The following is a 19,945-nucleotide window of genomic DNA, read 5'->3' as shown; positions in this document are numbered from 1 at the left end:
CACAACCAGGGCTATTGTGCTCCATTCTGGTCACCACATTTTTGATGAGGCCATTAATGAGGCCATTGCAAGGTGATGAGAGGATGGTTAGGATTCAGGGAGCATCAGTTTAGAGCTGGAAGATCTAAAGATAAAACACGAAAAACCAAATTTGAACAACAGTCATTCACCATTACTCTGCTAAACAGGTATTACTGTGTGGGAGGGCAGATTTAGAACTCCACATGCGTTCTCTTAGCAGGTGCCATTTTCCATACCTATCCTAATACTTAATCTTTCTATCCATAGCCCTTCAAGTCAAACCTTTATTCTGCCCAGAGGTTCACTTTCCTTATCTAGACTCTTCAATAACCTTCTGAACTCCAATTTCCTGGATACACCTTTATACTTTAACCACAAATGCCAGATTTTCTTTCTGTCTTCTCCTCTCTTCACTTCCCCTTCCTTCCTTCTTTCCCTCCCCCTTTCTCTTCTTCTCTCTCTGTTCTGCCTATATCTCTGTTACTCTATCACTCTCTGTCTCTCATAATCTCTCTTTCCTTTTTGTTTTCCTGGAATTGCCTCTATCTCTGTCTCTTTCCTGACTGTCTGTTCTTCAGATTGAATTCTTTGAGAATAAGGACTAACTTTTACTTCTTTTTTGCAGCCCCAATACTTAGAATATGTCTGGCATATAGTCATGATTAAGAAATAATTATTAATGAATATGTATTAGTAAATGTTTAATAAATAAGCAGATTGTTCTTTTCTCAGATCTTTGATTTCAAAGATTATTCAAAGGCATAATGTTATAGTGGAATGAGTATTTAGGTTCAAATGCCACCTCTGCTGCTTACACATGTCACCTTGGACATAGTCCAAGTCTCAGTTAAGTTGCTTAACTTCAGTTTGATCTGTGTAAAAAGAAGGAGTTGAATTTCATGGTTTTTGAGGTCCCTTCTAGTTCTGCTTCTATGATCCTTTGATTCCTCCCTCTTCCCATTCAGCTCCACCCTCCTGAGCTGATTCAGGTTGGTAATTCAGTCTTAGTTGCCAAGGTACACTGAGAAGTTAAATGTTCTCACAACAAAAATTCTTCCTGGAAAAACCACTATCTTCAGAGAGTGGGGAATTGGTCTCAGAGAAACAAGAAACGTGCTTGTAGAGTATAAAGGAAGCTCAGAGACACCAGAGATTAAGTGAGGAGGGAAAAATGAAGAGGTAGGATCATTCTGTTACCCTCATACTAGCAAGTACCTCCTAACAACCCAGCCATTTAGGAAACCTCCCTTTCCTACAGATTTCTAGTCTGTAACTATATTTCTGATGGGCCTGGAGGAAGAAAGCCCAGAAGGGCTTCTCAGGAGACCATTGATCCCTTTCTACTGCAGAAAGTGACCATTGTGCATTCAGTGGCCTTAGGGGACAGCTATGAATGAACACCTTCTCTGAAAGAGACATCATGATGCTGAGACATGCGGATCATTTGGGATACCTCTAGGTCCAAGCTGGGATGGAGTTTGCTGTGATCTCTGGCCCAGAAAGAGTAGATCTGAAGCAACCCAGATGAGCTTTCTTCATGCTGAAGCTGCTTACCAGCTCAGTTCTTCCATTGAATAAAGACAGATTCTATCAGGAACCAAGATGTCCCTCCTAGGATTGGAATCTGGGAGCCAGTGAAAAGGAATTGAAATCATTCTAACTTCTTTCTATTTGGTCTTCAATCAGGGGGAGTAAGAAGCCTTTCTCCAAGGCAAGACATTTCTACAAAATTCATGCTCAATTGTTCCGGAGAATACTATTGGGCCTCCTGTGTACAGGTGAGACTCTGAGTTCAGTTTGTCTTCAAGTACTGGGAAGTTAGAAACTAAATCACTGTGGGACTGGTGCTGTGCCACTATAAAACAGGCTGCTAGGTGGTACAGTGGATAGAGTGCTGGCCTGGAGTCAAGAAGATCTGAGTTTAAATTCTTCCTCAGATACTTACTAGCTACGACAACCTTTCTGTGTCTGTTTTTCATTTGTAAAATGGGGATACTATTCCCTACCACACAGGGTTTTTGTGAGTTTCAAAATGAGATAAAATATGTAAAGTGCTCTGGAATTTTGGCTTTCTCAAGGTTTACTAGAATGTCTTTAGTCACAGTTGAAAGTGAATAGTATTGAAAAAATTAATTTTCCATAAATATATGGAACTATACTTAGGAATATATTTATTTTATATATTTTCAACATATTTATATATTTATACATTAATTTATGTAGAAATATATTCATCAATTTCTAAAACCTAATTTTTCTTTTATAACTTTTATAACTTTTATCTTAGAATCAATACTATGTACTGGTTCTTTTATTGAATTTTTTTTTTAGCTACAGGTAGAAATAATGTTTGACAATTTAGGGTTTTTTTAGGATGCAGATTTTCTTTCTCCATCCTTTCTCCAATTATTGCTTCCAGGTAGTAAATAGCCTGATATAGGTTATGCCAGTACTCTCATGCAATACATATTGTTCATATCATGATAGAAGACACATACAATAAAAATCTCATAAGGAAATGAAGTGAAAGATGGTATGATTTGATCTGCATTTAGACTCCAACAATTCCTTCTTTGGTTGTGGATAGCATTTTCATCATGTTTGTTATAATTATCTTGGAGACTTGCTTTGCTGATGATGGTTTTGTCCTTCAGTTGATCATCATATAATATTTCTGTTACTGTAGATATTGTTTACTTGGTTCTGCTCAATCTATTTTGCATCAGTTCATATAAGTCTTTCCAGGTTTTTTTTTTAACTCATCTTGTTTGTCATTTCTTATGGTGTAATATTATGGTGTAATATTCCATTACAACCACACCTTCTTCATCCATTCCCCAAGTGACAGACAACCCCTCAGTTTCCAACTCTTTGCCACTACAAAATGAGCTGCTAAAAATATTTTGTTCCAGGTAGGTCCTTTTCTCTTCCTCTAATCTCTTTGTGATATAGGCCCCAGTAGTGGTATTATTAGGTCAAAAAGTATGCATAATTTTATGGTCTTTTGAGCCTGGTTCTGTATTACTCTCCAGAATGGTTGTATTAATTTACAGTTCCCCCAACAGTGTATGTGTCCCAATTTTCCCACAACCCCTCCAACATTAATCGTTCTCCTTTTTGGTCATGTTAGTCATGGTAGGTATAAGGTAGAATCTCAGAGTTTTTTTAAATTTGCATTTCTCTAATCAATAGTAATTTGGAGCATTATTTCATATGACTAAGGACAGTTTTAATTTCTTCCTCTGAGAATTGCCAATTCATATCCTTTGACCATTTTTCAACTGAGGAATACTTTGTATTCTTATGAATTTGACTCAGTTCTCTATGTATCTGAGAGATGAGGCCTTTGTCAGAGACACACTCTATAACATTTTCCCCAAAATTTGTTGTTTACTTTCTAATCTTGGTGCATTGGTTTGGTTTGTACAAAACCTTTTATTTTTCTAAAAAAGTAAGTAATTAATTAAGAATATTTTTCCTTGGTTACATGACTCATGTTCTTTTTCACCCTCTTCTCTCCCCCCTCCCATAGCTGACAAGCAATTCCACTGGGTTTTATATGTATCACTGATCAAGACCTATTTCCATATTATTAATATTTGCAATAGTGTGATTGTTTAGAGTCTACATCCCCAATCATATCTCCAATCAAACCATTGTACAAAACCTTTTAAATTTAATCAAAATTATCCATTTCATTTTTTGTAATGTTCTCTGTGTCTTGTTTGGTCATAAATTCTTCCCTCATCCATAAGTGTGAAAGGTAAAGTTTTTCATATTTCCCTGATTTGTTTATGGTGTCACCCTTTATTTCTAGATCAAGTATCAAGTATTATGACTTCATCTTGATGTATGGTGTGAAATGTTCATCTATGCCTAGTTTCTGCTTTACTGTTTTCCAGTTTTCCCAGTAGGTTTTGTCAAATAGTGAGTTCTTTCCCCAAAAATTTGGTTTATTGAACTTTAAGTTGCTATGGACATTAACTGCTATGTGCTGATTATCTAATTTATTCTATTTATCTACTACTCTTATTTCTTAGCCTGTACCAGATTATTTTGATGATTTCGGCTTTATGGTATAGTTTGAGATCTGGTATGGCGAGACCTCTTTCCTTTGTATTTTTTCCATTAATTCCCTTAATATCATTGGACTTTTGTTCTTCCAGATGAGTTTTTTGTTATTTTTTCTAGTTCTATGAAATAATTTTTGGGTAATTGGATTGGTATGATATGTATTGGTAATAAGGCAGAAGAGTAGTAAGAGCTAAGAAATGAGTGCTAAGTGATTTGCCGGAAGTGTTTGAGGCCAGATTTGAACCTAGGACCTTCCATCTCTGGTCTTGGCTCTTTGTCTACTGAGCCACCTAGCTGTCCCCAAAACCTAGTTTTTTTTTACATGAGAATAATTATACATTTTTTAATCATTAACTGAGCATTTATATAATGCTTCATCTCTCTACATATGCTTATCTCCTACCCTTTCCCTGAACTTGATGTAATAAATTCCTATCTCTTCATTTTACAGCAGAAAATTGTGTTCTATTATAAATATCATCATTAATGTTTAACTATATAGACAAAGAATGTATGGACAAGGCATTCAATCATTCTCATTTGTGTCTTTCTTTGGTCCCATTTGGGGTTTTCTTGGCAAAAACACTGGAGTGGTTTACTATTTCCACCTCCAGTTCATTTTACAGAGGAGGAACTGAGGCAAACAGAGTTAAGTGATTTGCCCAAAGTCACATAGCTAGTAAGTGTTTGAGGCCAGATTTGACCCCATGAAGATGAATCTTCTTTATTTCAACCCTAGTACTCTGTCTGCTGTGCCACCTCTTTGCCCATATTGGCAAGTATCTACTTCCAAATTAGGTTCCTAGAACATGGCGAAGTAGTTGTTTCTGCTTTAAAAATGAATTAATAAATGCATATTTTGGTGAATGGGAGGAAAGTAATGAGAAACTTGTCAATGTTCTAATTTGCACTGGATATTGGCCTCATTTTTATTTCTTGAGAAAAGAATTATTTTTTTTTTGTATGGAAAAAGCTATATATATATATTTGAAAGGAGAAAAAATAGGTACTGAAATGAAGAGAAGGGGCAAGAGAGTAACATTATTGGACTGGTGATGTCATGATTCTACTTCCCATTCAAGTTTAAATAGTTTCCAAAAAATAATTTATATACATATATCATTAAATTATGAAGCAGTCTTCTCTTTTTTTAAAAAATTTTTGGAGTTGTCACCCATTGTAGTAAGTAACTTCCAAACACCTCCATTTCATTCATTTAATGTAATCAAAATTATTTATTTTACATTTTCTAATTTTTTCTAACTTTTGCTTGGTCTTAAAATCTTTCCTTTCCCAAAGATCCAACATGTATACTATTCTGTGTTCACCTAATTTACTTATAATTTCCTTCTTTATATTCAAATCATTCAACCATTCTGAGTTTATCTTGGTGTAGGGTGTGAGATGTTGATCTAAATCTAATCTCTCCCATACTGTTTTCCAATTTTCCCAGCAGTTTTTGTCAAATAGTAGATTTTTGTTCCAAAAGCTGGGATCTCCATTTAGTTCAAGCTTTTGTTGGTTCAACCCAAAATGTCTTCATAATCTAGTGAGGTACTAAGTAGGAGTACTTAAATTATTGTTTAACCAAGTGTTAACTCAAAATAGATACATGGAATAAAGAATACCCTTTTACATATGTAAACTCAGAAAAGATAACAAAAAATTTCCTTTCACAATTGGTTGGGGGCAGTTTACTCAGTTGATTTGTTTTACTAACTAGACCTACTAGACTATACTATGATCTTGTCTCCCTTGCTTAAGGGAGAAAAACCAAAGAGGTATGGCTTGCTCAAGGCAGAATGGGCTCAAAAGAAGAGAAAAGGGCTCACTTAACTGTATGAACCTCAGTTTTTCCTATGTAAAATGGATAACCTCCAGTATTGAGAGGCAATATGACATAGCCATAGGGGATAGTCATCAGAGTTGGAGTCAAAGCCCATCTCAGATACCAATGATGTGACCTTGGGCAAGTTACTGAATCTGTCTATACCTCAGTTTCTTCATCTGTAAAGTGAGGGTGTCAGATTGACTGATCTCTAATGTCCTTTCTAGCCCTGAAACTATGACCCTATGATCCTTCTACTTTTAAATCTATGAAACTTTTTTTAAAGTTTTTATTTTGAATATTTTTCCATAGTTACATATTTCATGTTCTTTCCCTCTCCCCCAGACCCCCACAATCCTCCTTAGCCAACGTACAATTTCACTGGGTTTTACATGTATCATTGATCAAGACTTAATTCCATATTATTGATAGTTGGACTAGAGTTATCGTTTAGTGTCTACATCCCCAATAATATCTCTATCAGCCCATGTGTTCAAGCAGTTGTTTTTCTTCCATGTTTCTCCTCCCACAGTTCTTCCTCCGAATGTGGCTACTTTTCCTTCTCAGAAGTCCCTCAGCCTTGCTCTGGATTCTTGCATTGCTACTAGTAGAGAAGTCTGTTATGTTTGATTGTACCACAGTGTATCAGTCTCTGTGTACAATGTTCTCCTGGATCTGCTCCTTTCACTCTGCATAAATTCCTGGAGGCCATTCCAGTTCACATAGAATTGCTCCAGTTCTTTATTTCTTTGAGCACAATAGTATTCCATAACCAACAGATACCACAATTTGTTCAGCCATTCCCTAATCAAAGGACATTCTCTCATTTTCCAATTTTTTGCCACCACGAAGAGTGCAGCTATAAATATTTTTGTACAAGTCTGTTTATCTATGATCTCTTTGGGGTACAAACCTAAATCTATGAAACTTAAGACTCTAAATCTATTAATCTTACCATGCCTATGCCGTTTCCTTAGCCCAACCTCTAATTTGGTAGTTAAGGAAAATGAGGTCCAGAAAACTTTAGTGACTTCCTCTTGCCTTCCTCCTAGTTAGCAGTATAGCTAGGACTACAATCGGGGTATTCTTATTCCCATCTTGGTCTTCTTTCCATTATGATACCCTACAAAAATTCTATGGAAAAAATACTTTGTGGCAAAGTTTGTCTGCTGAAGTTTCTAATACCTTTCTTCTTAAATGTTCCCTTGTCTTTCTATATACCTCAGGTTGTCCTCTTTCTGGCTCTCAGAGAACTTCTCATACTTATAACCTTGTCCTGAGTATTCTTCCCTAGTGATCTTTCAAAACAAAAACTGGTTATAGAACTATTAGATATTAACCATAGGTTGGCCTGGGTGGGAGTGATTCCCAATTGTAAAAATTTAAGTATCAATGAGTGTTCTTGACCACAACACATATTAGGGTATCAGAAGGATTATAAAACATAGATCTGGATATGAAAAGAACTTTAGAGGTCTACATGTAAGGGTGAGGAGTGGTCTTGCACTCTAGCCTGTATAATGAACAAGGAGAAAGTTCAGAAGCAAGCAGTAGTAGTGTGGGTCAGACCCCAGGAGCAGAACAGGGGCTTACTTTTAGTTTCTAGCACAATCTAAAGTTTGTGGAGGAATAATTAGGGCAGGGATCTTGGACTGAATGTGGCTGAAGGTGATGCAGTGAGTGGATAGAATGCCAGATCTGAAGTTAGAAGGACTCATCTTCCTGAGTTCAAGTGACCTCAGACTTACTGACGGTGTGACCCTGGGCAAGTCATTTAACTTTTTGTCTCAGTTTCCTTTTCCATAAAATTAGGTGGAGAAAAAAATGGAAAACCACTCCAACATCCAAGCCAAAGAAACCCCCAAATGGGGTTATGATGGGTTGTACACAACCGAACAACATAATCCTGTCACTCTGAATCAGCAGAGGTTTCTAAACTGACTGATAGAAGCTGAGTCCAGCAGCAATCTTCTATTGCTCAGGCTCTTCTATTGCAAACTTCAGACAAAGAGGCAGTGAAAAGACTTTGCCCTGAATTGGACCATTTTGGGAGTACTGAAAGCTTTCAGGTCCCCAGCTTGAGCTGTCCCTGAGATTATGGAATAAAGTAACACTCAAAACCCCAACAAAGCAACCCATACATTTCCTCCAGAAGCACAGGGAGTCTGACCCTAACATAAAGTCTAAAGTCGGGAAGTAGGTTGGAATAATAAGCAAACAAAAAAAAAGAGTCTCCCACTATTTAAAAAAACCTATTATGGAACAGGAATGCTCAAGAAACAAATCTAGAAGAGAATGACTTCAAAATAACTACAATCAAACCTCAAAGAAAAAACACAGCCAAGGCACAAAACTATCAAGAGTTTCTGGAAAAGATGAAGCAAGAGTTTTAAAAAAAAAAAAAGAATAAAAAAAAAAAAAAAGGGCAGCTGTATAACTTAGTGGGATTGAGAGCCAGGCCTAGAGATGGGAGGTCCTAGGTTCAAATCTGGCCTCAGACACTTCCCAGCTGTGTGACCTTGGGCAAGTCACTTACCCCTCTTTGCTTAGCCCTTACCACTCTTCTGCCTTGGAGCCAATACACAGTATTGACTCCAACATGGAAAGTAAGGGTTTTAAAAAAAAAGAATAAAAAATGTATTTATTAAGGAAATAAAAGTGCTAGAGGAAAGAATTGGAAAAGAAATGAGAGCTATAAAACATAAATCCTTGCCCAAGAAACAAACTCCCTGAAAATTAAAATGGGCCAAAGAAAAGGCAGTGGCTCATGAGAAAACAAGAAATACTGTCAAAATACTGAAGAAAAAAAAACAGAAGAAAATGGTAAGAGTCTTATAGCAAAGGTGACTGACCTGGGAAACAGGTTAAAGAGAAAAAAAGTAAGAATCACTGGACTGCCTGTACTCCATAATAAAAAAAAAGTTTATATATCACATTCCAAGAAGTCTTAAAGAATACTCAATGCCCAGAACTAGAGGGCAAAGTGGAAATAGAAAGAACCTAAGTGTTATCTCCTCCTAAAAATGCCCCCCAAGAGAAAATTCTCAGGAATAAAATAGCCAAAATCCAGAGATTCTGAATCAAAGGCAAATACTTCAAGCAGTTAGAAGAAAGAACTTAAATACACATTAAAGTATCACAATAAAAATCTCCAATAAAGAGAAACTGAGGCATGAAAATCAGAGCATAATCTATTTATTGTTAAGACTAGCAATTACCATGCTAGAGGTAATGACTCCACAGTGACCAGAGACACACCTTACCATCCAAGCAGCTTTTTATACAGTTTGGTAGTTATATAAGATCCAGTGATAAAACTAAACTAAGGCTGCGATTGGTTTGTATTAGAAGCCAAGTATGGGTTACATTTTGCTTACTTGCAAAGAAGGGTTTCTAGAGTTCAAAAAAACAGAGTTAGTCAGCGTCCTCTGGAAATCCCTGTGACAGTTATTCCCACTCCACCCCATAGCAGAGATATTTGGTGATAGGAAAAACATCTCCGGACCAGGCTGACTCATTCTCCATCCTTCTTTTATCTCCCTCAAGAGGCAAGTCCAATCTCAGTTGTGTACACAGTCTTCTACAAAATCTCATACAAACTTTTCTACCAAGTTCTATACAAAATAGTTCTAAATTTACGCCTTAGAAAATGTTTACAGTGATTACTAAAACTCATAACTATTAATCAGTCACCAACTATTAATCAATTAGTAATCAATAATCAGTTTCACAGAAGTCACAGTCAGGATCACATATGATTAAGCAACTTCCAGTAAAAATGATCAGATAACTTGGATTCCAGTATTCTAGGAAGCAAAGGAAATAGACTCCCAGTAAAGAATAACAACCCAGGAAATCTGAGTATAACTTTACTGGAGGGAAAAATAGACTTTTAATAAAATTGAGAATTTCCAAGTATTTCTGATAAAAAGAAAGGAGCTGTGAAATTCAAACATAGGAGTTAAGAGAAAAGTTAAGAAGTAGGAATGGCCAGATGGCAGCAAGGCCTATTAATTGCTTGCTGTTTGATCATATGCAAGATTTGAATGAGGTGGAATCTGATAACTCTTATTCTGGAAAAGGAAGGTTAGGGGAAATTTCTCACAAAACCAGGGTATATGAAAACATATCTATAAAACTAGGAGGTTGGGGGTAAAGGAAGTAGGTGATATTTGAACCTCACTCTCATTTGAACTGATCAAAGAAGGGAAGCACACACATATATACCCAGAAATACATAAATACATTTTACTCAATAGAGAAATTGGAAGAAAGGAAAGTAGGGAATGGGGAATAAGACTGATTGGAGATTACTGGAGAGATTATTTCTGAGCAAGCTACAATGAAAGATGTACAAAAATATTCATAGTTCTTTTTGCAGCGGTAAAGAATTAGAAATTGAGGGAATGCCCATGAATTGGGGAAATGGTTGAACAAGTGATATATGAATGTGATGAAGTATGACTGTGCTCTAAGAAATGATATGTTTCAGAAAAACCTGGGAAGACTTGAATGAAATGATGAAGCAAGCTGATCCAAAAGACAAACAACTTTGAAAGATCTAGGAAGTCTAATCAGCATAATGTTTGTACATGATTTCAGAGAATTCATGATGAAACATACTACTGACTTCCTGATAGATGAGCTTTGGAATTCAGAATGAGATATATTTTTCTTTTAGATATGTTTAATGCAGAAATTTGTTTTGGTTGATTATACATGTTTGTATCAGGGCTTTGTTTATTTGTTCTTCATTCTGAATTGAGGCAAGGGATGGGGTAAGCAGGAGAAAGGGCAGATTTCTTTTGATTGAAAAAATAAATAAAGATGAGCAATTCAGCTTAGATCAAATACTGTGTGATGTCAAGGAGCTGGGATAAGCTTGGGAGATTTGTTGTACATCTTCCTTGCTCAGATCCTTCAAATTCATGGCAAGAGTTCTAGTTGCCCTCTTCCAAGTCCATTCTCTGACCTTTATCTTTTTTCTCTTTTAACTCTCTTTAGCCTATGGTGCCTATGTCCTGGTGGCCTGCATCCTGAATTTCCAAAGAGCTCTGGCTTTGTTTGTCCTCACCTGTTTGGTCCTCTTCTACTTGGCTTATCGTTTCATTAAAAGGCATTATGGGGAGAAACTGATGAGACGTGTGGAATCCACCGAAAATTCTCGGCTATGGCTTTGGCTAAAATGGTGAGTGGGAAGAGAACTATAATGGCCAACTGACCCACAGTTTTATTGTCTCTGGGATGGGTACACCGATGATCCAAATTCTAGAGTATTTTTTGCTCATCTGTCTTTGTTCTTCTCTGTCTCTATCTCTGTCTGTTTTTCTCTGTGCCTCCTGTAAGACTGATTATTGTTGGACTACTGGGGCCATGGGGTTTAGCTTTTACCTTTGTATCTATGTATATTAGCATGGCTGAAGGGTATAGGGATATTTCAGGGAAGGGAATCAATCTAACTAACCTTTCAAGTGTTTTTGTTTGGAATGAGAGAAACTATGATCCAATTCAATAAAATAATTAGAAAACGAACAGAAAAACTTTGGATGGGGCATTCACCTTGCTTACTGTGTTAATATCATTCTTTTCTAGAAATCATATACCTTCCCTAGCCACCCTTACAGCCCCATATTCCTACATCATATCTCCAGACTTCTTGGGACTATTAGTAGTGCTGGCAGATATGCCTTTTACAGTTCTAGAATTTTTAGAAGCAAACTTATTGCTTAGCCAATGAGAAATGGGACATCATTTCCAACAACATGTCCATGGTCTTTGCCTAGCCACACAGGGTAAGGACAAATTCTGAGACTCCTCCTATTTGGGGACATTCCCTGTTCTCTTAGCATTATTCGATGGAAGGCCCGGGTATAAGTGGGCAGTGGGAATTTATATTAGTTTGAGTCTATTTTAGTCCATCTTTGGGACACAATATAGTACAGTGGAAAGGGTGATGATGATTTGAAATCAGAGTAATGGTTTGAATACTGACTCTTCAATTAATAATCTGTTTGGGCAAGTCACTTAAATTTCCCTTGATCTCAGTTTTCTTCTCTGTAAAATGAGCAAGTTAGATTAGATGACATCCAAGGTCCCTTCCACCTCTCAATCAATGGTCCTTTCAACTCCACACTGAGTCATTGAGGCATGTGGCACTATAGCATACATAGGCAAAGAGAGTATTTTTTTCTTTAGGTTAAATAATATAATGGGTATCAAGGAATTTGAAACCTTAAAGAATTATGTGTGTCAGCTATTATTATTATTTTTAAAAATAATAATATTTGTTGTTCAGTTGTGTTTGTTTTAGTCATATCCCACTTATGATCCCATTTGGGATTTTCTGGCAAGGATACTGGAGTGGTTGACCATTTTCTTTTCTAGTTTATTTGACACATGAGGAAACTGAGGTAAACTGAGTTAAATGATTTGCCCGTGGTCTCACAATTAGTAAGTATCTGAGGTCAAATCTGAACTCATGATGATGAGACTTCCTGACTCCAGGCCCAGCATTCTCTCCTCTTTGCCACTTATCTACCCAATAATAAAAATATAGCTTTCACTTATGTTTATGGCTATAATGATTGCAGAGTACATTTACATATGTTATCTCCTATGATTAATAAGTATAGAAGAAGGCCTATCTTGGACTTGAGAGTCTTGCCTGTGCCACTTACTGGCTTGTATGACCATGGTCAAATCATCCTCAATGTCCAAGGCAGCTCTCTAAGTTACAGACAAATTGCTGGGTTGCATTGGTAGAGGGAGTTTCCACACTTGGACTTCCCTACACCAATCATAGGTCCCTTCAAAAAATTATTACTAGCAATTGTGAGGAAGAGTTGTTTTTTTTTTCCTTATGTTGTTCAGTCTTTTATAGTCATGTTTAACACCTCATGACTCCATTTGAGATTTTCTTGGCAAAGATACTGGAGTGGTTTGCCATTTCCTTCTCCAGCTCACTTGACAGATGAGGAAACTGAGGCAAACAGCATTGAGTCACTTGCATAAGATCACACAGGTAGTAAGTGTCTGAGGACAGACTTGAACTTAGGAAGAGGGGTTTTCTTGACTTCAGGCTGGGTACTCTATCCACTTTGCTACCTAGTTGCCTCATAAGGAAGAATCTATATATCTCTAAACTGTGTTAGGCTAACAAAGATTCTGAAAGAGGGTTAATTCACTCAGTGCAGGGGATTCACATAATAAATAATTCCCTGTTTAAGACTTCATTCACCTGCCTGGAATGCCTTTTACTTCTGAACTATTCCAGTGACTGACATCTTCTCCTTCCTTCTCTTTTTAGGGGTCTAATGGCAGTTGCCTCAGTTGGCCTCATCCTGTGGCTAATCCTAGACACTGCCCAAAGGCCAAAGCAGCTCATTTCTTTTGCTGGAATCTGTATGTTTGTTATCATCCTCTTTGCCTGCTCCAAACACCATCACGCTGTAAGTCTTGGGTTCATAGCTAAGGGTAAAAAAGCCTCCCCAATAGCTTCCTACTTAATCCCCGAAGGGTCCTTCAGGTGGGCATCATGGAAAATGACATGAACTCTGCCACGGAACTAATGTTGAGTCGAGAAATAAATTCATGTCAGATGGGGAGTTGAGGAAATGGAAGAGAATTAAAGGGAACATAAAGTCATAAAGGAGATAAGATGTACCAAGGATCCTTATGAAACTCAGTCTGGTTTCTCTTTAATTAGGGTGAAACAAGCAAAGTTAAAGTTTTGGAGAGTGACTTGGGAATTTAGAAAATAAATCAGAAAGTAATATGCGTGGTCCAGAAATGTTGTTTTCAAAAAATGTGGCACGAGCAGAATCTTTCTGGCTAGATTCCTGAAGGCCAGCAGATTTTTATTCTGGTTATCTGAAAGTAAATTTGAGTATACTTGTGAACAGAAGTATAATTTTATTATATATTATTTTAAGATAATTATTATAAATTCAGCATACAATTTTATTATACAAGTACAAATTTATTATATAATTTTATTATACAAAAAGCAAAACTTTTTTTGTTAAAGTTGCCTTATAGTTTTTTAGAGCTTCTGGTTCTGGTATGACCCCAATCCAAGAGCAGAGAATAGTTCCCAGGGTCCCAGAGGATCTGAATGGGCATCATTTATTTATTTATTTGTTTGTTTTTAAAACCCTTACCTTCTGTCTTGGAGTCAATGCTGTGTATTGGCCCCAAGACAGAAGAGTGGTAAGGATAGGCAATGGGGGTCAAGTGACTTGCCCAGGGTCACACAGCTGGGAAGTGGCTGAGGTCAGATTTGAACGTAGAACCTCCCATCTCTAGGCCTGGCTCTCAATCCACTGAGCTACCCAGCTGCCCCCTGAATGGGCATCATTTAAACATTAACCACAATTTTCAAAATTATTCAGGTTAGTTCCCCCTATGTTTTCTGTGTGGCATGGACCTGCTAGAGCTCTCCTGGGTCTGTACCTAAAATCATAGATTGGCTCTAACAATGTGTTCTCTGTGACATTTGAAATGATACATAGGTGTGATGAGCTACTTTAAGGGGTGGTAGGTTCCCCTTCCTTGGAGGTCTTGGGGTAGAGACTGGGTGACCACTTGTTGGGTATGTTATAGTGGAGATTCCTTTTGTGTATGAATTGGACTAGAGGCCTCCTGAGGTGCCCTCCAATTCTCAAATTCTATGATTCTTGGATAGAAACCTAGATAATATGTGGAAAAGAATGGCTAGCATTTATGTGCTATGATAATAGTGCTTTAAGGTTTGAAAAGAACTTTATGTGTTTTTTAAAACTTTACTTTTATGTACTTTATTTTAATATTCATTTAAAAAACAGTTTGAGCTCTCAGTTATCTTCCTCCCTCCCTCTTGAGCCCCTTTCCCACTCGTTTCCAAGGTAAAAAATATAATATAATTTATATATATGAAGTCATATTAAACAATTTCCATATTAGTCATGTTGAAAAAAGGGGAAACAATTAAAATAAGTGGGGGAAAAAAGTATGTTTCAACCTGTAATCAGAGTTCATTGGATGTGGATAGCATTTTTCTTCATGATTTCTCTGGAATTGTCTAGGGTGATTGTATTGCTTAGAGTAGAGAAATCACACTCATTTGATCCTTACAACCACTCTGTGAGGTAAGTGCAATTAATACTTTCATTTTACAGATGGGGAAACTGAAACAGAGAGGTATTGCCCAGGATCACATAGCTAATAAGTGTCTGAGGAAGGAGTCACACTTAGGTCTTCCTGACTCCAAGTCCCATTGTATCCACAGTGCTATCTCGCTCCTTCTTTTTAAACCTAGGTGTCCTGGAGGGCTGTGTTTTGGGGTCTTATGCTGGAATTTATCCTTGGTCTCTTGGTCATTCGAACCGATCCTGGATTTGCTGCATTTCAATGGCTGGGTAAACAGATTCAGGTATGGGAAATTGGGTTCTAGGTTCTATTTTGCCACAGGATCCTGGGAAGAGAGGAGTTGGGAGAAAGAAAGGGAAATTCAGAACCCATCCTATGACTACTAGGGATAGATCTCAGGGGAGGGGATTCAGATATATAAGGAGACATTAAGGAGATTGTATAGAGAGGGGCAGAGTTAAGATGGTGAAGTAAAAGTCAACATTTTTTATCTAGATATCCCAACATACCCCCTCCAAAGCAACAAAAACCACATCAAACTAAACCCAGAGTGGGAAAGCCAAGTTAAGCAGGAGGATTATTTCGCCACTTCCCTGTGCCAAGGACAGAGTTTGTTAGCTCAAATCTAAAAATGGTAGGATGAGGTAGAAGTCAGGGACATATATTTCACTGTATTAATATGGATTGTTCTACAAAGGAGTTCAGAGCTTGGTACTTCACCAAAGGCTCTGCAAGTCTTCCTGAGTGCAGAGACTTGAAAGGAAACCAACCCCCGCCCCCAATACATCATAGATAGATGGATGACCCATAGCATCTATCTTCCTCCTGACTTAAGGGTTAATTATTTTATAAATGGTGACCAACAATAATCTTTTTTTAAACTAATATTATATTTTCAAACCAATTTCTAAATATTACATTTGGCATATTACATTTGGCATAATGTTAATTTTTCAATATTATAAGCCTTAGATGTCACCCCATCACAAAGAAATTCAATAGCAATGTGATTGTGTGGTGTGTGCATATCCCATGAAAAGATGCATTAGCCACTTCACAGGCCTTGACTGGGTCTTGTTTCGGGTCACCACGAGAGAACCTCCTAATTGCAAGGCCCATGAACACAAGCAGAGTTGAGAGATGAGTGTCATTAATCCTCTGACCCTTGGATCTGCCTCATCTTTGCCTTGTTTTTCTTTTCCTTCAGATTTTCCTTGGTTACACAGAAGCTGGCTCCAGTTTTGTCTTTGGGAATACTCTCATCAAGGATGTCTTTGCTTTTCAGGTGATACTTCTCTCTGTGGTAGTGGCTGAACCAGAGTATGTGTGTGGTGGGTGCAGTAATGGCTTTTCAGGACAGAGCTTTAGTTTTGGCTGCATAAAAGCCCTCACTGTCATGAAGACTCCTATATCCTCTGATAACAAGCTTGAAAAGGATTAGGCCATTTTGGCAGTATTATCTTAATTGGATTTCAATAGGCATAAAGAAACAGCATGGATTTCAAACCTTCATGGGTTACTCTGTGCCAAGCACTGTGCAAAGTGCTGAGGTTACAAACAGGAAAAGTGAGACAGTCTCTGCTCTCCAGAGAGTCCATTCTCTATGGAGGGAGATAACACAGCAAACACAGTTGAGTTGCAGAGCTCACAAGTCCTAATGAGTTCACAGCAGGGTGGATAGCAAAGCCCAGGTATCTTTAAATCAGATGACAGTGCCAAGGAGCAAAGCAGGGTGTGAAGCAGAGCATATGGTAAGACCCAGAGGACTTTGGGAGGCAAGGGCAGGGCAGATGGCAAGGCCTGGAAATTTTCCACATCACTGGAAGGAATGTTGTTGACTTGCATTTCAATCAAATCTTGTATTTAGCAAAGCAGCAAAGGAGGGAGAGGGGGAGGAGTGGGTAAAGGCTGGCAGGTCTTTGTGCCATCTGGCCTTCCCATGTGGGTTTTGGGCTGAGGGAAGGTGCTGGGGTTGAGGGGTGGGGAAGGAGAGAGGGGAAAGAGAAAAAGGAAATGGCCTTCTCTGGTTTCCTTTGATGGATACCTTCAGAAACTAGATTCACTTTTTGTGGGAAGTAAGATTCAAATGAGTTTGGTTCTGTGGAACAAAAGACTACCATGGCTTCAGTTTCCTCCTAAAGTAGCTTATATTTATTAGTTATTGAGAGTTTGCACTGTGCTGGACACTATACTAGACCTAGCATTTTGGGGCAGCTGGGTAGCTCAGTGGATTGAAAGCCAGGCCTAGAGACAGAAGGTCCTAGGTTCAAATCTGACCTCAGACACTTCCTAGCTGTTTGTCCCTGGACAAGTCACTTAACCCCCATTGCCTAGCTCTTACTGCTCTTCTGCTTTGGACTCAATACACAGTATTGATTCTAAGATGGAAGGTAAGTGTTTAAAAAAATTAGACCTAGTATTTCCTGGGAGTTTTGGTCTGCTAAAGTGACATGACCTATAGACATTATGTAATCAATTGATCCACAAATATTTATTGGTCAAATACAGTACCTATATTCCAGGCATTATACTAGGTGCTTAGAATATAAAGACCAAAATGAAATAGTCCCTGCCCTCAGAAGCTTGCATTCTATCAGAGGAAACAAAATGTACATCTATAAGTATATAAAAATAAATAACAAAATATCACCTGTAAGTATATAAAAATAAATAACAAAACAACATCTTTAAGTATATAAAAACAACAAAATAGCCTCTATAAGTATATAAAATAAGTAACAAAATAACATCTGTAAGTATATAAAAAATAACATCTAAGTATATAAAATAAGTAATAAAATAACATCTATAAGTATATAAAAATAAATAGCAAAATAACATCTTTAAGTATATTAAAAATAACAAAATGTCATCTGTAAGTATATAAAAATAAGTAACAAAATAGCATCTTTAAGCATATAAAAATAAATATCAAAATAACATCTCTACGTATATAAAAATAAATAATCAAATTTGAAAGTTAATGGTGGTGGGAGTAGGGAGGCTCTTGTAACTGGGTGGAATCAGCAAAGGTTTCATTTCAAAAGTGACCCTTGACCTCAGTTTTGAGGGAAATTAGGCAAAAAAAGAGAGAACTGAGTGCATTCCAGGAATGGGGTTCAGCCTGTGTGAAGGCCCTCACAGGGTTGATAAGATAGAATGTCATGTATGAGAAATGACAATTTGCCAGTCTGGCCAGACTAGGCTGTAAAGTAAGTGAAGGGAAGTTATCCGTGTAAGGGTGTAGGAAGAAGATCTAAATGCCACATCTCCTCTCTTAGATGCTTCTTGCCTTTCTCCTTCTAGGCCTTACCAATAATCATCTTCTTCAGTTGTGTGATGTCCATACTCTACTACTTGGGACTCATGCAGTGGCTGATTGTGAAGGTGGGTTGTGCTCCCATTCAGGTCATAAAATAACTCATTCTTTGTGATCTTTGGAATCCAAGCAGATGGTGTCTTTAGGCTAAAATGCTTTAGGATATTCCCATATCTGGAGCAGAGGATACAGCTGAACTAGATTAATTCAGTTGTTACAGTCCTCCAAATAGCTTTGACACCAAGTTGTGCACATTTCAGCCTGATCTTTTTTTTTTAATAAATAAATCATTTTATCCAATTGACTTTTTCTGTTGTTGAAAGCAACAGATACTCTCAAAGAAGAAGGTGGCTGATTCATCTGATTGAACAAATCCTCCGCCACCTCTCCCCAACACACACCCTCACTAATAATTCACATTTAATATGGCATTTTAAAGTTTTAAAAGTGGTTTACACTGGTTATCTTCTTTGACTCTCACAGCAACCTCTAACCCTTTTGGGTCTCTATTTTGTCATCTGTGAAATGAGGGGGTATGACTATGTTCTGTGTTTCTCTTTTTCTCTTTAGGTTGCTTGGCTTTTACAAATTACCCTGGGCACCACAGCCACAGAGACCTTGAGTGTAGCAGGAAACATCTTTGTGGGTATGGTAAGCAATATGTAAACTCATTGTTTATTTGCAGTCATAGTTTGTTTTGATGTTCTTCAGCCACACTCATCATTTCCTTAGGTAGTATGGATAAATTCTACTTTGGCCACTGATAGAGCTCCTTTTTACACTTGGGATCTCAAAGCACTTCCTGGTTCAGGTTTCATTTCTATAATTTCAGCCACAGGCACAGAAGGATGAAGAAGGGGAGGAGAGAAAAGACTGGTCCCCATATTGGCCTGCTATTAATACATTCAATCCTCAACTTTCACCAAAGTATCATTCTGAGAAAGTGGTGTGAAAGTCAAGAATGTGAATGTTGAAATATCGAACCTATGGAAAATAGGGAGTTAGGTTCCTGCAACTTCCAAAAACTATACTCTTTTGCTAGAGATTGCTGAAAATAAAATTTTCTGCATACAATTTTGTATAATAAAACATTAATTCTGAAAATGTGTACTTTTCTCAACACAGTACCCATGAAATAACCCATAAAATGCTGTACAAAAAATAATTGGTAACTTGCAAAACATTTTTACTTGAGAGTAATCCCCTAGATTCTATGACCTTAAAAAAACCAAACCTAACATCGATTTCAGACTATATTCACTTTTCATGACACAGGAAATCCACAGTACCCTAAAATACTAAACAGCAAATAAAATTCTTAGAGCTGAAATACTTTTTAACCTGAATCTTACCTTCTACATTGTTAGATGCCAGTGTGAGGGCATTGCACTGTATACTATATTGCTGTAAACCTCTCTTTCTGCCTTGGTTGCCCTTGGAAAACCAAGGGGGAGGCTCCTAGAACTTTAGTTGCTGCTGTCAGAAGATGCTGACACGGGCGAGGTCTTGACATCACCTCCTATACTCTGTCCTTCATGGCTGGTGAATTGGATTGCAGATCAGGAAGGATATACTAG

The 19,945-nt window shown here is 37.5% G+C and overlaps 1 protein-coding gene across 1 annotated transcript in view; it reads left to right on the top strand.

The window, feature by feature from the left end:
* The window catches only part of LOC123235927 (sodium/nucleoside cotransporter 2-like), a 45,702-nt gene that overhangs the window by 6,474 nt on the left and 19,283 nt on the right, over positions 1–19,945 (top strand). The window contains exons 4-10 of the mRNA XM_044662163.1: positions 1,708–1,799; positions 10,928–11,111; positions 13,230–13,371; positions 15,219–15,332; positions 16,257–16,334; positions 18,356–18,436; positions 18,939–19,019. Coding sequence (XP_044518098.1) covers positions 1,708–1,799; positions 10,928–11,111; positions 13,230–13,371; positions 15,219–15,332; positions 16,257–16,334; positions 18,356–18,436; positions 18,939–19,019 — 772 coding nt within the window. The remainder of the gene's footprint in view (positions 1–1,707; positions 1,800–10,927; positions 11,112–13,229; positions 13,372–15,218; positions 15,333–16,256; positions 16,335–18,355; positions 18,437–18,938; positions 19,020–19,945) is intronic.

This window comes from Gracilinanus agilis, chromosome 2 (assembly GCF_016433145.1).
Source record: "Gracilinanus agilis isolate LMUSP501 chromosome 2, AgileGrace, whole genome shotgun sequence".
In the NCBI taxonomy this organism is placed as follows: Eukaryota; Metazoa; Chordata; class Mammalia; order Didelphimorphia; family Didelphidae; genus Gracilinanus; species Gracilinanus agilis.
The sequence above is the reverse complement of the archived record's forward strand: the minus strand, read 5'-3'. Positions and strand labels throughout refer to the sequence as shown.